At 54.2% G+C, this 18,919-nt stretch overlaps 2 protein-coding genes across 2 annotated transcripts in view; both read right to left on the reverse strand.

Moving 5' to 3' along the window:
- Positions 1-17,539, reverse strand: CDCP2 (CUB domain containing protein 2). Its single transcript, XM_005232967.4, is given in 8 exon segments — positions 1-6,079; positions 6,282-6,460; positions 9,259-9,612; positions 10,108-10,207; positions 10,209-10,453; positions 10,535-10,882; positions 12,637-12,770; positions 17,430-17,539. Coding segments are annotated over 7 exon segments (1,617 nt in total). The 5' UTR covers positions 12,713-12,770; positions 17,430-17,539; the 3' UTR covers positions 1-5,764.
- Positions 16,860-18,919, reverse strand: part of LOC101917448 (NADH-cytochrome b5 reductase-like) — an 11,742-nt gene continuing 9,682 nt past the window's right edge. Inside the window, exon 7 of the mRNA XM_055815603.1 lies at positions 16,860-17,941. Coding sequence (XP_055671578.1) covers positions 17,738-17,941 — 204 coding nt within the window. The 3' untranslated portion in view covers positions 16,860-17,737. The remainder of the gene's footprint in view (positions 17,942-18,919) is intronic.

Genomic DNA, 18,919 nt, shown 5'->3' on the forward strand with positions numbered 1-18,919 from the left:
TAACGCACTGGCCATTTTATTTCCATTTTAAGAGAAAGAGCGTAAGAGTCAGCAGAACCTCACTGTGCCCCTCAGGCCACATAAATCTCAAGCCAGCAGAGTGTGTGACACTTCTGCTTAAGAAAGCATCGGAACATCCTTTGTTTTTTCCAAGTGTGGACTGGGGTCTATAAAGCATTCCTGGAAGGAGAGGGACCCAAGCTACCCATCACAGTTAAAGTGTCGCTTTAGAAGGGAGAAGCCCCCCTGACAGCCAGCTCCCACAGGGCCACCCCCAGGGCTGAGTTTGCAGCCCCTGAGCTGCAGCATCCACCTGCCTGCGGGAGCAGGGCCAGACCTGAGCGCTGAGCCCGATGGGGCGTGCAGCCAGGCAGCTGCGCACCAGCAACCCGAGAGCTCCAAGCTCTGCCCTGCACCACAAGGGGTGGACCCAGATCCTGGGGGGCTCCAGCACAGCCACCAAGGGGTCACCCAGCCCTCAGCGATCCGCAGAACTCACCCTGCTGCAGTGCCACTTGCCTCCCTCCTGCCAGGTGGCTCCAGGGGACTGGAAAGTGATGATGCCAGCTCAGACAAAGCTGGCACCCTGCCTGCACCGCGCTCCTTCCCAGCCCCACGGTGCCCTGCCTGCCTGCCTGCTCTGGGGGCACCGGAGGGACTCTGAGCAAGACCAGGTTCAGCTGCAGGGATTTTGCACCCTGGGCAGAGCCCTCCCACCCTGAGGCTCCTCCAGGCTGCTCATGGCCATCATGGCATGACCGGCTGCACCTGAATGGGGCTGCTCCGGGTGTGGTGGGATTTTCTGAGGCTGCCAGACCCTTGCGTTATGGATTGTAACACCACGCGCTTGCTGGGAGCCCCAGTGGGACACCCCATCCTGCCCAGTGCCCCAGGGCTGGCCCTGTGCCTCTGGACAAGGGGAACAGGGTCTTGTGCCAGTAGCAGTGCCCATTTGGGGGCACTTCCACCATCCCAGCACTTGTCCAGTGCAGCAGCACAAAAGCACAGTGCCCATCAGCACACCCCCACCAGCACATCCCCCCAGTGCGACACATTAGGAGAACCTTCCTGGTAAATAAAGAAAATGCAGAGAGCATGACTTGGATTTTCAGGATATTTTAGCCCAGCTTCAATCCGGTAGGAGCAATTCCCCTAGGGAGGGAGAGGAATAAACCAGCCTATCTCCTGGGGGCTCTTCCAGTCCTGTTTTCTATGATCTATGATTTTCACCAGCCGTTCTTCACCAGAGCCGCATCCAGACGTTTACAGAGAGATAGCGGAGGCTCTCCCTCCCGCACTACAGCAAAGCCTTTGTCTGCTCCAGAGACACACGACTCCACATCCATAAGCAGCCAGGAAATGGGGTGGCTGCATTCAGCCCGGCGCAATCAAATCATCAGTCTTTAAATAAATCATCAGATGAGTAATGGGAGCGCTGCCTATGCCCGCTGCTCTCCCTGCCTGCTCGGGAAGCACCAGGCAAATGCTAAGGAGGGAAACTGAGGTCTGATGCGTGAGGACCGCAGGCGTGGTGGAGGGAAGGAGCGCTGGTGATGGATTCCTGGTATCTGTTGGCAACTCATCTGAGCAGCTTTTCCATGAGCAAAAGGGTTTGTTTCACAAACTGACCCAAGCAGTCCTGCTGTCCGGGCTGTGTGCTTGCACTGCCCCCCTCCCCTGATGGGGTCCATCCCCAGCACGGGGCAGTGCCCAGCCAAGGGACTTTGCACCTGCTCACCATGATCTTCTCCCCTCCTGGCTGTCTCCATGTGACTCCCTGTGCTGCTAGGGTCTTCACCCACAGGGACAAGGACGGACATGCTTGCTGAAGGAGAAATGCTACGGGTGCCACTTTGGTCCATGCCACAGCCATGCTCAGCAGCAGCACAAGTGGCGGCAGGGAAATCCTCCAGGCCACAGAGGTGTCCTTTGATCCACTTTTGGGGAGCTTTGGTTGCATGGAGGTGGAGGAAATCAGATGAACACAGATTTCTCACTGGAATGAATTTGCAAGGCCAGAATAGCTCCAGCCCCTGGTTATGCCTCTCTTCTCCTGGTCCCTTTCTGTTAGCTCTCGCTGCAGCTCCTACTCATATTGCACTGCATCACTTATCATGGTGACAAATGAGCCGGCACCTTCCCAACCCCTGCTCCATGCCAGGTGTCCCTGTCACACCCGGCTGCAGGCAGGGGCCAGCCAGGCCATGGGAAAGGCAAGGTAAAGCTCCAGGAGAGCCCAGGGAGCCCTGGCCCTGGAGGGGAAAGTACAACCACTCCCCATCACGCTCCTTCAGGAGCTGGGCGAGCAGGAATCGCCCTGTGCACAGAGCCCCATTGATGGGGAAAGGCTGCCCGAGGCTGGTGGCTACAAGGGGCTTTTGTCCTGGGTGTGATGGGGACAAGGATGGGGATGTGCCATTGGTGCTGCCAGGTCTTTCTGTGTGCTGGTGTGGGACACTGGGGCCATCGCGCTCTGGGACCATGTCTCAGCCAGCAGCATCACGCTCCTGGGCTGCCTGCACCCCCTGGGAAAGGGGTGCTGGGGAGGGGGACTCCCTGACATAGTGCAGGGAAGGAGTTGGGGAAGCTGTCGGGTGATCTGGGGAGCAGGGGGGCAGAAGCAAGTGGGATAAATCGGCTGGGAGCATGTTTGAGCTGCAAACCCGGTGGGGGTTATCACCAGCGGTGCAGGGGTCTGGGGGGCCTCTGCAAAGCCACAGGCTTCGTGGCCCATTTGGCTGTTGCTGGTTTGGACGGAAAACAATCCTGCATTCACTGGGGAGAGGCTGGTGCTCCCATGTCCTGTCCACCAAGCTGGGAGTACAGCCAGAGCCTCAAGCGTTACCTCTGTCCTCATGATGTCCCCTTTGCCCCATGCTGCTGGCATGACACTTACTGGGCTCCTCAAGCTCGTTGTTATCGAGTATCTGAAAGCACAGAGGACTCTGGGCAGCACTGGTGGTGACACCTCCAGGTTTTTTGAAGCAGCAGCTTCCCAGGATGTCAAATTTGGAACAGAAAGGGAGGGCCCTGCATATCAGGGAAAAGCCGGGTTAACAGGGGACATCAGTGAGCAAAATCCTGCAGGGCAAGGAGAGACTGGATGCCAAAACTTAATGGAGGAAATGAGAGGCTGAGACACACTGGAGCATGACTGAAGGCTGAGGAGGGCTGATGCTCGGGGAGCACGGCAGGCCTTCCTCACTCCGAGGGGGATGACTGGCTTGAGTGGCCCACTGCCAGCGGCAGCCACAGATGCAGCTGTGAACACATCCAAGAACAAGCCAGGAAAGGGCTTTTGTAAGCCTTCAGGTTGCATTAATTGCCTTGGCTGTGAGCCCCTGGGTAACGCCCTGTGGGGCCAGGGGTGCTGGGGAGCCCCTTGGTTCAGGGGAGTGGAGCTGCTCCCACAGCACCAGTCCTGCATCCACTGGGATGCATGAAGGCGAGTGCCACACCCGGGGATGTTTGGGTGGCTTTGAACCACAGCCAGAGCTGGAAGCCCTCTCCAGGGCGACCACGACAGCAGTCCATTTTGCTGTTGGACTCTGGGGCCAGATCCAGCTCCTTATTTCAGTGCAACACCAACAGCTACCTTACCCAGAGAAGCCTTTTTCTCTGCAAATCACAGGGTGCCGCAGGCTCCAGCCGGGTGAGGAGGTACCTGTCCTGCGGCCGAGGGGCCGGATGCTGCTGGGTGCTGCGAGCTCCTCGCCAGGCACAAGCAGCTGCAGTGTTCACCTGTCTCAGCAAAATCTGGGCCACCAAGAAGGTTAATTGTATCTTTAAATTTCTTCAGTTGTCAAATCTCATAACTATCGTCTCAAGCTGACAGTTATATACCTAGCAATTAACTGGCAGCAAGGCTTTGCAGGCAGCAGGGGGGTCTGGCCTTGTTTCCCGTCTATGTACACAACACGCTCTCAAAACGTTGCCTTAATGGAGCTTAACAGTGCTGGCAAATATTTCACTCAGCAATCTCGCATTTGCCGACATGTTGCACCAACAAACGCCAAATCAATCCGGGCTCCGATAACGAAGGCTCCTCATTAGGAGGCATGCGTGGATTTGTGCCTTCTTCCCTCCCCAGCCACCCTCTTAGGCATCCGTGGGCTCGGAGGAAAAGCTGCTTGATCATCATCCTTTTCCTTTACTGCTGCTTCCCCCGATTCCTGATGTACAGACCCGTCCCAGTGGGCGCGGGAAGCAGGACAACCATCAGAAAAGCCTTTCACCTACGGGACACTGGTCAGGGAAGCCTTTCACCTATGGGACTGTCCTGTTGGCCCCTGCTAATAATCCCACCGGTGGATTCAGCAGCAAGAGGGGCTTGCTGTGCTGTGCCGTGCTTTACAGGAATAGCCGGTACGCTCCTTAGGATGGATTCACATTTAGTGCTATCAAAAAAATGGCTCCTGGATTACTCGCTGCCCTCAAGCTCAATTTTTTGCCTTTGAATGATGACGTTTGGACATTTTAAGATCTCTCCCAGCACCACAGTGTGTTTTATACAGGCTGGGGGGAGGTGGTCCCTACGCCAGGCTCCCAGGGCTGCACTCACCCTGCTTCTGCAGCGAGATTTCACACTGGCTTCCCTGCTGCCTGGCTCTGACTCGTGCCAGGACAACCACAGGCTGCTCCGTGACAGCCGCCCCTGTGCAACGCTGAAAGGGAATGTCCTTTGCAGGGGTTATTTGGTGAGTAGCATGAGGGTTCTCATCAGTGAGTAGCATGAGGGTTCTCAGGGAGCAACCCAAGTTTTCTGGAGGTGCTGGTGACCACAGGACTCCTATTTTTGTGCTCTCAGCTGCTGAGCTCACCTTCTTCAGGGACCAAGGGTGGAGGTCCGGTGTCAGTGAGGTCTCAGGAGCAGCCCCTCCCGCCAAGGCTTCCTTTACATGGTTACCAAAATGCCCACACTCCAACATCTCCCCAGGCTCCATGGCACCACAGGCTGCCAAGCCCACGCAGTATTTGCCCACGGTCTTGGACTCCAAGAGCAATGCTGGTACAGAGTTCACAGCGGTGGACACCTGAAAGTGCTGGAAAGGAGGAAAACACAGAGAAGAGATCATTCTCCTTCCCTCCAGCTGCTGGTGGCTGAAGTACTCGGGTGAGTCCTGCGAGAAAAGGGTGCGTTAGATGACATTCGAAGATCAAACGAGGAGCTCCAGGGCACGGCGAATGTGTCTCATCACATTGCCCACAGACATCCAGAAGCACCGCCTGGGAGCATCTACATGAGCTGCATCTGTATGTGCCAAGTGGAGATACCTATAACACAGCTCCATGGTACCCCACCCTGAGCATGGGCAGGAGCATGGAAAATATTTGTTGGGAATATCACTATATTTGAAAATGGTTTGTACTTTCAAGAATTCAGCTAGAAATAATTGACGGGATGATTTGCAGCCATCGGCAAACAACATTAACTCTCCTCAAAGTAGCAGCACCAGAGGGAAAACAAATTGAAGCAGGTGTGGGAAGAGTTAGGAAGCACAAGAATTGCATTCCCGAGCCAAATGGACAGATTGAGACAGAGGAAAACAAATTGGGAAGGAAAACGGCTGCCTATTGCCCAGATTTTTCAGGCGCTGGGAAGAGGTGGAGGTTGGGCTCAGGCTCTGTTTCAGGGCCTGGGAGCTGCGTCTCTGTTTGAGGAGCTACGTTAGTGCTCAGTCTGGGGCAAGGGTGGATTTTGGGGTGCTTTTCCACCCTGGCCAGTGCTGGGATTGCAAGACCTAGAGATCTGGGGAGCAGCATCCTACAGAAGCACCAGTCCCACCACTGCAATGACCATGAGGAGCCCAGCCAGGATGCAGATGCTGATGAAGACGATGTCGCTGGTGTCCTGGCTCTTGATTTCACGGGTGTCCGTTGCTCCCCCTTCCCGCTGCTGGGCATCCACCAGGTTTTCTGCCTGGCTGAGCCTGGATGGGTCGGGGCCAGCGATGAGTGTCACCGAGGCTTCCTTCCTCTTTGGTTCACATTGCACCTCATACTGGTGGATGTCCTCCTGCTTGCCTGCTGAAAAATCGATGTACAGGGTGCTGACAATGACGGATGTGTTGTTGCGTTTCTGCAAGACAAGGGTTGTGGTTCGTCAGGGCTTTGTGCAGCTTATTTTCACAGGGGTTTGGAGGGCTTGGCCATGAAGCAGACCAGTATCTTATTGGGAAGATGGAAGAGGGACTGGGAATGCCTCTCTGCAGCTGGTATGACCAGCACAAGGCTAACCATCTACTCAGCTGGCTTTAAAGGAAGGTTTGCCGACTACTTGCCTGGGATTCGGTGCCGCAGGTGTCGAACCTGGTGTGTATTTTAAAGTTCCTGCCGACCACCTGGGCTGCACAGGAGGGGGTCCCCAGGTAAATCCTATTCCTCTCCAGCTGGGCCAGGGACTGCACTGGGATCTGTATGTGGAAGTCCGTCCGGGTGCAGCTGACATTTATGGGCACAACTGTCGGGTCAGAAAACAAGGTACAGGCGAAGGTCTGTCAGGAGAGGATTGCCCCAGGCTGCAGCGACTGCAGTAGCTCCGTGCAGAGCCACAGCCATTTTCAAAGGTCGCCGTCCCCATCACACATGAAGCAGGCAACCGATGGTGCCAGAAGCAGCAGGGACAGCGGCCTCGTAAGTTTGCCATGCATCTCACAGTAGCTGGTGGTGCTGCTGTAGGACACATGTGATGAGTTTTCAGGAAAACAGGAGCTACACCCAAAATGCAGACAGCGATGTAAGTATCTTAGCCCTGTCCTGTGCCAAGGTCAGACACAGCTGGCTTCCAGGCACTGCCTGGCCTTCTGCCCCAGGGAGAGGCCCTGCCACCAACCCTCTTGAACCTCATCCTCCTTCCCAGCTCCCTGAGTGACACCTCAATGCCATCACAGGCAACACCATCATCCTGTCACTGCCATAAGCAAGGAAAGATTTACCCTGTGAAAGCAGCTGCTCTCCATCATTGCAAAGCCAGTGAAACATTGGAGTTGTTGCCCAGGATTAGATGACGAGAGCTTTGCTGATGGCTTGCCATGGGCACAGAACACCCCTGCACACTACAACACCCCTGCAAGAGACACTCTCACAGATGAAATGGAGGAGATGAATCTTGGGGGGACTGCACGCCTGCCTACCCTGGAGCAATGCAGCTGTGTGGCTGCCACATGGCCCACGGGGAAGGGTGAGCCAGGTCCTTGGCCCCAGGCCATCCTCCCTGGGGGACAGCACAGCCCAGGTCCTGTCCCTCATCAGCCCTCCACCACCTCCAGAATGTTATTTTTGAGAGGGAGCTGCTGAACAGTGCGTAGAGGGAGCTGCTGTTGAGCTGTCTATGAATGCTGAGACGAAGAGCCAGCTGATGGGAAACCCAGCCCCTCTCCATCACTCTCCCTCTGGCACTCTGTTTGGCCCCTCTGGATGCAGAAAGCATCCATGCAGGGAAAGAAGCAGGGAGGAAAAATGTCCCCCTTTTGTAAGTTAATCTTTGCTCAGCCTGAACCAGCCACATGGGCAGTATGAATTATTGAATTATTCCAGCTCCCTCTGAATCCTGGCCTTATGAAACTGGCAAGATGCAATAAAATCAATATGAAAAAATAGTGTCACTTTGCTTCACTTAGTGCATTATAAAACCATTAGAAGATTTACCAAATAACTAAAGTGCATTAGATCAGGAGGGGGAGAAAATGGATCCTCTCTCCTGGTGTGAAGGCTTTCATTCAAATGGCCACAAATCATACACGCCCTGCCCAAGTCATGCTCTTTCCTGGGCCCAGAAGGAAAGTATCTGCGTGACTGAAGAGCTGTGGATGTGGACATGGAGGCTGAGGTGCCCCTCTGCCACCGTGGGCTCCTGAGGAAGCCGGTGGCGGGGAGAGGCCGGCATCTCCCGCTGGGAGCAGCCGCTCTCCTGGCAGGGGGCTGGCGGTTGGATGTGCCACGCAGGCTGCTAATTGCAAGCAGATGCCCAAATCGCTGGGCAGACACAACAGGCAGCTTAGCTTTATGGAGGGAGGCTCGGATTCGTGTCCAAGCTTTTGTCTTCCCCCAACATGCATCCCGCAGCATGTACCAGGGGATGCAGGAGGCCTGGGCAGTTGGGAGAAGTCACGTTGCTCTCCGTGACAGGGCTTCCCCCTGCTCTTTAGCTACCATCCCATCTATCTGTCTGCAAGCTCCTCCAGCGGGAATGGGGTTTCTCCATGACCAGAGGCCAAGATTTCTCTCCCTGCACACTGCTGTAAAACAGTAACAAATAAGCAGGACAAGGACAGGGTCAGACCTGCTGCGCACGCTAAAGCCCTACTGGATGTCTGGTACAACCGCTCTCCAGAGGCTGCAGAGGCTCAGGACAAAACTCCATCCCATCTCTTACTCCTGGAGCCACATGCCCCCAGATTCCTACTGCTACGCTGGAAATGAAGAATGATTTTGCTGCTGACGGATGAAAACTTGTAAACCCAGGGCCAGCCATCTCCAGCTCCTGTGCCGCCGGTCCAGCAGCCCAGCTCTGGCTCCAGCCTGCCAGCGAGGCTGCCCCTGTCTGAATCATCCCTGACACACAGGTCAGCTCAGATGTAATTATCTTGAAATACAACGAACACCATCAATTTGCTGGCTTTTGAGGTGCAAAGGTTGGCAAAGACATGAGGAAGGTTACACACTGCTCCTCCCACCAGCTGCGGATGCAGGGTCTGGGACATTGGCACGCCGGCAGTGGGGAGCAGGGACGTGCCGGCAGGGCTGACTGGGCAGATTTGGGAATGCCATACCCCGGGGGTCCTGTCCCCCCACCCCCCCACCCCCAGTGCTGCTACCGGTGGAGGAGAGCACATGCTTTACGTCTGCCTACTCAGCCATGTGCTGGCAGGGCTGGAGCATCCTGGGAAGCAGGGAACAGGGTTGTGATGTTTGAGCTGGTCACCTCCCCTGGGGCTTTGGTCCCCTAAAAACCCCTTGGGTTTTTCTCTCCTTCACATCCTAAGGGAGGAGCAGGAACATGGCAGAAGCAGAGATGTGGGGAGAAGCTGGAAAGCATCTCCTGAATACTAAACATGACATGGAGCAAGTGCATCTCGCACTCTGCAAGAACTGGAACTCACCCACCGCATCTCCTCCACCCCATCCCTAAAAAGCCACATGCTCTGCCCCTGCAGACAGGTATCTTCACAGCACGGTCCTTCTGGCAATTACATGGTCTCAGGCATGTCCCAACAGAAATAAAGCACTGAGGAGCACCCAAGTGAGATGAGACTTTACCTCCCACGTAGGCGATGGAGAAGCCCCTCTTGGCTGTGTTGCGGTCAGTGTGGAGGACCAGCAGCAGCTGGTTGCTGCGGGAGGTGACGGGTGCCAGGCTCTCCCGCCCGCACCACCGCCCCAACAGGGACCCGTTCTCGGCACCACCATCGAAGGCAGCCAGGTGGTCATAGTCACAGCTGCCCGTCAGGCTGCTCCGGCCCTCCAGCTCCATGTCCAAGAAGAAGACCTTGACACGGTAGCCTGGGGGCAGCTGGATGCTCCACTGGCACTTGAGATTGTTGGGGTAGGAGTTTGGGTACCGAGGGCTGGAGAAATTCCCTTTGACAGTGGTGAACACCTCCTGGCACTCGCCTGCTCAGGGAAAAAGGGGAAAGGAATAAAATGAAAGCAAACCTGAAGCCCCCGGGTCTGGATGAGCTGGCAGATGAGTGATCACTTGTTTTAGCCCTAAAGGATGCTCTTCCCTTCGCCTCAGTGCTCCCCAGCCTTCCGTGTGGCTGATGGACACCCATCAGTTTTGCAGGATGGCAATGCCCAAGGGGGCCAAAGTCCTACAAAAGCAGATGGGGAAACCCCATATTCACAGGGAATGGCATGAGCAAGGGAGAAGGGCAGCTCTTGCTCAGGAGAAAGGCAATCCAGGGCCTGGTGCAGCCACGGCAAGGCCATTTGCATTGCGTGGTGGTTTTTAACTTCCACTGTCATCCCACGAGCTCAGCCCAAAGGGCTCCCCTCCACTATCATCTCCTATTGCTGCCACGGGAGGGAGAGCATCACCACCGCCACCACCATGGGGACATGTCCCCACATCCTTCCCACTGCCCCACCACCCTGAGACCCCCGCACCTGAGTAGAAATGGGCCTTGAAGCCCCTGCCGCCGATGTTGAAGTCTGACTTGAAGAGGATGAAGAGGTGAGGGGCAGAGGAGATGGTGCGGGGCGGGCGGGGCGCTGCCGCAGTAGCGTCCCAGATGGGGAGCGGTGGCAGTGGGGCCGTCAAAAAGGGCCACATAGTCAAAGCCACAGCCGTGCCCCCCCTCCAGCTGGAAGTCGGCAAACACCAGGGTGAGGGGGCCACTGCCACCAGCCCCCCCGATGCTCCAGCGGCACTCAGCGTTGTTGGGGTAACTCTCAGGGTAGCGAGGGCTGGTGATCTCTCCCGACAGTCCCGTCAGCTGCCCACCACAGGCATCTGCAAGGGGGTACGGATGATGAGGACAGTGGGGGAGGACGGATGGATGGACGCCCCACCACTGCCATCCCTCCCCACTACCTTTCCGGTAGGCAGCAGCGAAGCCGCGCTTGGCCACGTGGCGGTCAGAGCGGAAGACGACGGCCATGACGTGCCAGGCAGAGGAGAAGGGTGGCGGGGGACTGCGGCCACAGAAGGTGCCCAGGAGGTTGCCCCGGTCCCGGGCAGCCCCATTGTAGACTTGGAGGTAGTCGTAGGCGCAGGCGGCGTGGTACTCCAGCTCAAAGTGGCTGAAGGAGAGCAGGACGGAGGAGCCCTCGGCCACTACGATCAGCCACGTGCACTCCGTCTCATAGGGGTATGGCCCTGGGAAGTTGGGGCTGGAGAAATTGCCAGAGGGTGCTGAAAGCACACCCCCGCATTTGATGCCTGGGGGACACAGAGGTGAATGTGATATCCCCTTTCCAGGGGAAGCCTAAAAGAATGGAGATGGGGCGCACAGCACCTGCTCCATCCCGCCACTGGTACTACTGAACCATCAGCGCCCTGCAGACCTCTGCTGGGCTTGGCCACCCCTTCGCCCTGGAGGACAAACGTTGCTCCCATCACCTTTCATCCCTCCACATAACCCCCTTCTCCCCGCACTGCTCCCATGCTGGCCCATGGCGTGGCTGCAGCAGGGCTCGGCCATGCCCTTGAGCTTGTCCTGCCAGCGACAGCATGGCATCCCCTTCTATTTACTGCTGGGAAAAAGAAAATAGGGAGTGAGTTTTAAAGGCTCAGAGGTTCCAGGCTCACCAGTGCCCCCGCTGCCCAGCCCATCAGCTTTGTGCCTCCCACCAACGATGCTCCCTCCATATAATGGCGGTATCAGTGAATTCAAGCTGGGAGAAATAGGGGTGAAGGGCTCATGTGCTCAACAATGAGTTATGCATGTTGAGATCGATTTTCTAATTAAATCTTTATACTGAGACATGGTTATTATAAAATAAGACCGGGGGGGGGGGGGGGAGGAGGAGGGGGAAGGGGGAGGGCAGCTGCCACCTGCCCCTGGGTCTGATTAGGGTCGGGGTGAAGAGGCTGATATAGCGGGCACATACATCATGTCTGGGATGGACACAGACCCTGTGTAGCCCCCGGGAGACGTGTGGGTTCCCAAGCAAGGCTGGGCACTCACTGCCATCAATCTGGGCCAAGTATATTGCAAATCAATAGTCAGCCAGCACACATTGCTTTTCATCACACTCACTGCTGCGGTGACCTCCCGGTGAGGGGGGGGCCCTGCGGATGTGTGTGATGCAGCACCATAGCAAATGGGTAAGGGGTGTGGGTGTGTTTCTACAAGCAGCAAAGCTGGCCAGATCTAAAATTGCCTTGCTAATTACTGAGGATAGGCAATAAAGTAATATGAGGCTGGTACTAAAGGAATAATCTTATTGAAATAAATATCCAAGAGGGGAGCCCACGGGAGGGGCGAGCACCCACGGTGCAGGCGGGCTGATGGATTAAGGGCTGGGTGGCTGGGGGTGCTCCGGAAAGCCCAGGTGGGTGCAGGCAGTGGGGTGAACTGGCAGCACCAGGTAGTGAGGTGGCTACTTGCTCCTCATGAGCCCCTTCTGTGAGAAAGGCCCTGCCATTTTCTGGGAGGGGTATTGCTCATTAGCCGAGTTACCGGGCTGACCTGACCCACCCTACCCCCCAAATTACTGTGTGGTGTGCTAACACTGCCCTGCTCCCCACAGGTGTTTTATCCAGGTGACAGGTTTATTATGTACACAGATACACAAACATACATTCACACACACATATATATGCGCATACCTCTGTGTGTGCGTATATATATTTACAAAGGCATATGCAACTCCAAAAGTTAACAAACCTTTCAGCAAAGCACCTGTACACCCCAACAGGACAACCACGACTTGCAATCTTCAGTAAAATAAGGGCGAAGCAGAAAACCAAGCAAAAGCAGTGTCCCACACTTGCTGCCACACACTGCAACTGCAGACCCCAGCTCCTTTCCCCAGGCCAAGGGAGCCCCTCTGCCTGCACGGGCTAACAGCTGGGACCTGTTTGCACCCCAGAGCCACTGCAGCACCCACAAACAGCCCCCTCCTCCCTGGGGACCATGGATGCCCATCTGGCCCTAGGGTCATCTCTGGGAGCTGGGACTGGGCTCTTACCTCTGCCGGCAGCATCCCCAAGAGCCCCGCACAGCATGACCAGTACTGTCAGGCAGCCCGGCCCTGTGCACCCCATCCTCTGGCAGGCAAATGTCCCCTCACTGGTGCCCGAGCATCCTTTCAGAGCTGTCTATCTGGGAGGAAAAAAATACATAAAGAGAGAAATAAATAAAAAGCAGGAGGACTGTAGAATTAATAGCGGAATGAATAATTCATCGCTTGTTTGAATTAAGAGCGGCAAGGTAACTTGATCTATTCCTCCCTTCCTTCACTCAGTTTTAATGATCTGGATCAAATGTCCCAAGGATTTACACTATACCAGATACCTTGTCAATACACTGTATTTAGAGGAGATATTAATGTTTCAGATATGGTGTATAACAGCAGTAACTCTGGGCTGACAATATGCCCTTAAGGGGCTATGAAAATAATTTAGTTTGCCAGGCAAGCCAGTGAACCAAAATGGGAATTTCAGACTTACCGTGGAAAAGCACCTCAGGAATTAACATGATTTATACTGCGGCACCCACTGCACAAAGCCAACCGGTGGTAAAGGCTAGAGAAACAGGCGTCTCCACGTTGGCTGCCAGGTCAGCATCCCTGCAGCAAGCACCCAGGCTCAGTGGGATGCTCAGCCTGGGAAAGCGGCAGTCGTGAACACTAAAGATAGCAAATCCCACCTCCCCCAAGGAAGATTAGAGATGAATTGTGACTCATGGGCAAAAAACATTGACTATTACAGAACCTGCTAAAGCCTTGGAGAATTACCACGTTCTTCCATGCCAGCTCACACTCCCTCTTGCCCAGGCTCTTGGATGCATTCGGCTGCAGGTACTCGAGCCTTTGCGTTCGGTGGGAAAGATGTGCTCCTGTGCTGTGCCACATTAGCTGGAGAAACCCCAAATCCAGCAGTGGTTCAGTTCCTTCCCTCCCGCCCAGGAGAGAAAAGGCTTTCCTGCTGCCATAGCCCACACCCAGATGAATGCCAGGAAACAAAAACCCACAAGGGCCTCCTGGCGTGAGGGACCTGTGCTAAAAGTCACCTTCAAGGCAGCAGGGAAAGAAGCAGCAAGTATCTCTAAATCTCAGGCAGGGAGACAAGTTGCATTTATTAATTAAGCAATGAGGATCGATGCCTGAGACATTTCCTGTGGATTAATGATGGGCTGGGAGGAGCTGATGGCCCGAGGTGCAGCTAAGGACCATTAACGCCAACTGGTCATGAATCGCCAGGAAACGCTCCATGCCAAGGTCGTTAAGTGCCTGCATATATTTATGGGTAATAATAACAACAATAATATTTGTTCAGACTCTCTCCCCACTGCCCGGCCTCGCTGGAGCCATGCTGAGGGCTGCTGGGGCATCCCAGCCAGTAGCCCTCCATCTTGAGCCCTGCTGAGGTGGGGGACATCGGGGTGTCTGTCCTTGGGGCACTGGACACCACGTTACCCCACGAGACCAGGAGTAAGCACACATTCAAACGAGGAGGAGTAAGGCAGCACTCCCTGTCCCCAGGCACTGTGCAAAGCTCCTGCTCCAGTGCAAGCTCTGGGAGACTGCTGTGATGCTGGCGCATTTCCTACTGACCTCCCAGGGACACTTCTGAGCTTAATTAGCTGCTTCCCTAACAGGCTTGGAGAGGAGGTCTGTCCCCCTGCCTTGTAAAACACACGCAGGGCCAGAGCCCACAGCGAAGAGGCAGGGGAGGTCTGGCACTATGGCCCGCGGTGCAGGGGCCTCTCCAGGACATTTCCATAACCACGGTCCTGGCTCAGGTAGGAGTGCTCAGCCCTCCTGGCCACATCACTGCACGATGGAGCAGCATCTCCAGCAACAACCATCCTCCAGCCTTTCCAGCACCAGCCTCAGCGCTGAGGCACATCGCAGCACGGAGCCAGTGACTGGGACACCGGTACCTACGTGACCACTCTTTTCCAACCCTCCAGCTGCGCTCTGCATTGGCGATACCCCCAGGAGATGGGGGGCCGGGGCTGTGGAGCACAGCAGCTGTGCTCCCCCTCCCAGGAGACAGCATCCAGGGACTGCCGGCACATCCACCCTTCTCCTGACCTGGGGATGGCCATTCCCTGGCTGGGCCTGAGCCCAGGCAATGCCGCTTGTCAGCCAGCAGAGCCGGGCAGGAGGGCAGAGGGAGGCAGGGGGAGGACGAGATGCAGCAGGGAAGCGGGCTGAGGAGCCAGGCACAGAAGTCTGGCTGGAGGTGCTCTGGATCAGCCCAGGGCACTTTGGCTCCAACCAGCGACTTGGTGGGTGATTTTGAGGTGTGCAGTACCAGAGCTGCCTCTATTCCTCTGTGGGCTAATCTAGAAATCATGAGTCAAAAAGACATTTGATTCATTTAAATAGAAAGGATGTGATCAGGACTGTGAGACTTCAGAGAAGATCAAAGGTTTAAATACAGTCCCCAGGAGAAATGGGAATTATTTCGGCAGAAAATAATGAGATAAAATTAAGAAGGTATTTAGGCTGCACATGAGGAAGAAGAAAGGAAGCAAAGCGAAGCCCCTCTCCCCAGCACAGTGCCGCACAGGCGGTGGGGGCTTCCTGGGGGGCAGCCAGAGCACCCTGCCAGCACTCCCCTGCCCCAGCAGGGTGCGAGCCCCCGCCCAGGCCCGGCAGTGGCCACCCACCACTGCAGGGAGCTCATGCACATCCAGCTCCTCAACCCCCCTGATAACTGACAGCATCACCACCATTTCCCTACGAAATTGCCACCACTCCTGCCTTTCCATCCCATGTCCCTGCCTTTGCAGAAGCACCACACAAGCCTCTGAAAGGGGCTCTCCCCATGGGGATAGGTTGGGAAGAGGGGACTCATGCGACAGCCAGCCTGAGAAATGACAAAAAGGCAGGAGGGGGAAGGGAGAGAAGGGCAGAAAATCGAGAACAAAGTGCCTACGGGTAGTTTAAAGGTGCCTTCGAGTTCATACTACCAGGGACATAGTCTCCCCCATGGAGAATGTCTCACAAAGACCCCCATCCCCTCTGGCACCTCAAGCCGGGCTGCCGGCTCAGCATGCATCACCTCCTCCCGCTCTGCCTGCAGCCTGCCTTTGCAGGATTGCAACCCGCAGCATTCACAGCTTGCTCCGTCTCTCACCACCCTCCCTTTTAGCCACGAACAAAGACGGGAGGCTTCTCGGCAGAACGGCCAGACCAGCTGGGTAGGGTTTAACCATCCTGGCCCATATGTGCTGAAATACCCAGACATATTGGGGTTGCATTTAAAGGAACAGTCCCAGCTTTCACACAGAAAGTCGTCGCTTTTCTGAAGCGAGCGTGAAGTTTTACCTCGAGCTTTTGCAAAAAGGCTGGGTGGATTTTAAGTGAAATCTCAGAAAGGCAGAATATTTAAAGCAAGAGGTATGTAAGTAAGTAATACTCTGAAAACCTATCTGAGGAAAATATTTTCTCCATGCTCCTAGCTAAGACCAAAGTAGTGAGAGCAACCAGAGAAAGAAACTCCTTGTTTTACCAGCCCCATGCCATGCAGAAGCACCTCCACTACACGGTGGCTTATAGTGGCTGAAGCACAGTTTGAATGGGAGTTGAGAGCTTGCCCTGGACCTACTGTGCACAACTTCCCTAGATGTCTCTGCATTAAAAGCCAGAACCCTATTCTGGGTTATGAAGATGGCTTTCGTGTCAGCCCTTGCCCTGATAAAGGCTGAGACCACACTGGATTAAGTCCAGGCATTTGGTAACTGGAGATAAATCTCACTGATGCGAGGGGAACCTACGCTTCCTCCCGGCACGTGAATCAGAGCCATCATTTTAGTGCACACTGCTTATGTTGAGCAACTCTTAAACTACATCTCCTTTGTGCAAGGTGTACCATTTGATACAGGTAAAAAATGAGGCATAACATCATCTGTCACAGCTGGGCATGAACAGAAAAACAGGTGTGCAGAAAGGCTTCATTTTTGCAGGTGTAGTTAGTAAACACAGTCTTCTAAGAAGGTGAAAGAGTGGACAACAGATACCTCTGGGGAAAGGCAGCACCACCTTGGACTGAAAGGGGAAGAAGGGGCTGGGGTGCCTAGGCTGGGTGCTATCCCAGGGCAGGTCTTTGGCTCTGCCCCACCGGGGAGCACGCCAGCAAAGCCCTGTGAAGCTTTCACTCCTCAGGTGGTGTTCTTGTGTGCTTAGGGAACCCCCCTTGGGCACCTGCGAGAGTCCTGTGACAAAAAGAAACAGCTGTCTATTTGAAAAGAGGTTCAATTTAATGAACCAGGGCTATTACACAACACTTAGGGGACATGGAAAGCAAACAACCATCCTCCCTGACAGATAGCAGCTACAACCCAGACACTTTCTTTCAGTTTTAGGACATGCTCTTTCTCTCCCCAGGCAGTATTTCAAGGTTTAAGGACCAGGGTAGGTAATGCAGGCTGTGCTAGGACAGGAGGACAGCCTGCCTAAGTCCTCACTGGGCATCATGTATAATTCCATCCTTATGCATAGGTTCTTTTCAGAGAATATCAGTGCCACCTTCTCTGTATTAGTGTACAATGGGGCAACTGAGGCACTGAGAGGTTGAAGTGACTCACCTGGCACCACCCAGCAAGACAATGACACAATCAAAATGAACTCCAGCTACTTCAGAGTGCTGGGCCAGTGCTCTGCTATTCCCTCGGCCAGGCAGGCTTCTCCCTGAGGATGAAGTCTCTCCTCTAGACACCTCACAGGGCACAGTACCACTGCAACTAACATGGACTGTGAAGCACATCACCTATCTTCATACTACACATATACACAACAAAGCTGTGTACCTGGATGCTTCTCGGTACCCTTACGAGATGTCTTTCAAAATGTCCTGTGAAGACTTCCATTAAAATTACCACGCTGTTCCCTGAGGTATGAGAGGCATACCACATGGCAGCCACTCTGGAATGGCACCCATTCCTTAAAACACTCAAGAGTGAAAGTCATACTGGAGGAAAATATTTGATCCAAAGACCTAAAAAAGTATATGCACAAGGAACTCAGTCTGTTGAGATGACTGATTTTGAGCAATGTCTGCAGAGAAACAAGGATGTCTAAGCCTTGGCCTAAGGTTCCTCAGGTCAGGAATATCTTGCTAAAAGACAAAACAGGAATTTTCTTCAATTCCCACAGCCTTCAAGTATCTACTCATATCTTCACTGAATGCAGAAGAGCCACAGATTAATACAAATGGTCTTCTTCGACAGGAATTTATTATCGTCTTCATCAAGTCTTCATTGAGACGACCAGTGAATGTGTTTTCCTGATAGCTCCATGGAAGTTTTTCCAGTGAAGTTTCCTGAAAAGGCAAAAGGTTTGCAGTGGGCCAAGTTAAAGAGGACAATTGATTGCTTATAGCCGAATCTCCCTCCTCCCCTCAGAGTACTGCACAGGAGGTTTTTCCACCCTTGTGACACCATCTGGGTAGAACTGACCCTTCCTGAGAGCTGCCTTCCTCTTCCAAAGCCCACATCCAATCCTTCCCTGCCATGGGACCTGGCCACTCACTCAGAGGGGACTGAACAAAACCAGAGCATAACTATCACTAACAAACGCTGCAGAACCTCCTCCTTTGAGAGCCACTTCCCAGCGCACCTTTTCTATTCCCAAGTCCTAAGTCCCAGGTCTATTCCTCTCTATTGCCTCTCCCCTTCCCCAAGTCTCTTTCAGTCCCATCTCCCTCGACCAAAACTGAAAGAAACCAGCCCTGCCGCAAACACAGCTCTGATCCCATGAGAAATGTTAGATCCCATAGCATCAGATCCAGTGGGGACTCCCCTACTGCTATTAATTAGAAGCAGAGGGTCCTCAGATGTGGTGGTGACAGGCAGCAGAGTGAAATACTGAGACAGATATATAATCCTAAAAGGGAGGATGCTCGAATCAGCGTTGGACTACAACAAACCTGCTAAAAGAAGAAAGGGAGAGATGTACATGTGGGGCAGACAGTACTGACAGGGGTCAGGTAGGTTTCTTGCCCTTCACTGATTGAATTTCAAGACCTCCTCATGCTCTTGAGACAGCACTGTCCTGAAAAGGGTATTTAAGCTATGTCACCAGAGACAATTACCAGTTACACTCCTACAGAGCAGCTGAGGGGGTGCTTAAGTCACAAGTACTTTTCCCTATACCCAATCTCAACTTGTCGAGGCCATATGTGGAACATAATGTATGAGGCAGATCCACTATGAGAGATACATAAAATGATTCATCTGAGAAACTAAAAAGGCAATGGGATTCATTCCCTTAGCATTAATAATTCTTTCTATATCATGCC

The sequence above is a fragment of the Falco peregrinus genome, chromosome 10, assembly GCF_023634155.1.
Source record: "Falco peregrinus isolate bFalPer1 chromosome 10, bFalPer1.pri, whole genome shotgun sequence".
Taxonomy (NCBI): Eukaryota; Metazoa; Chordata; class Aves; order Falconiformes; family Falconidae; genus Falco; species Falco peregrinus.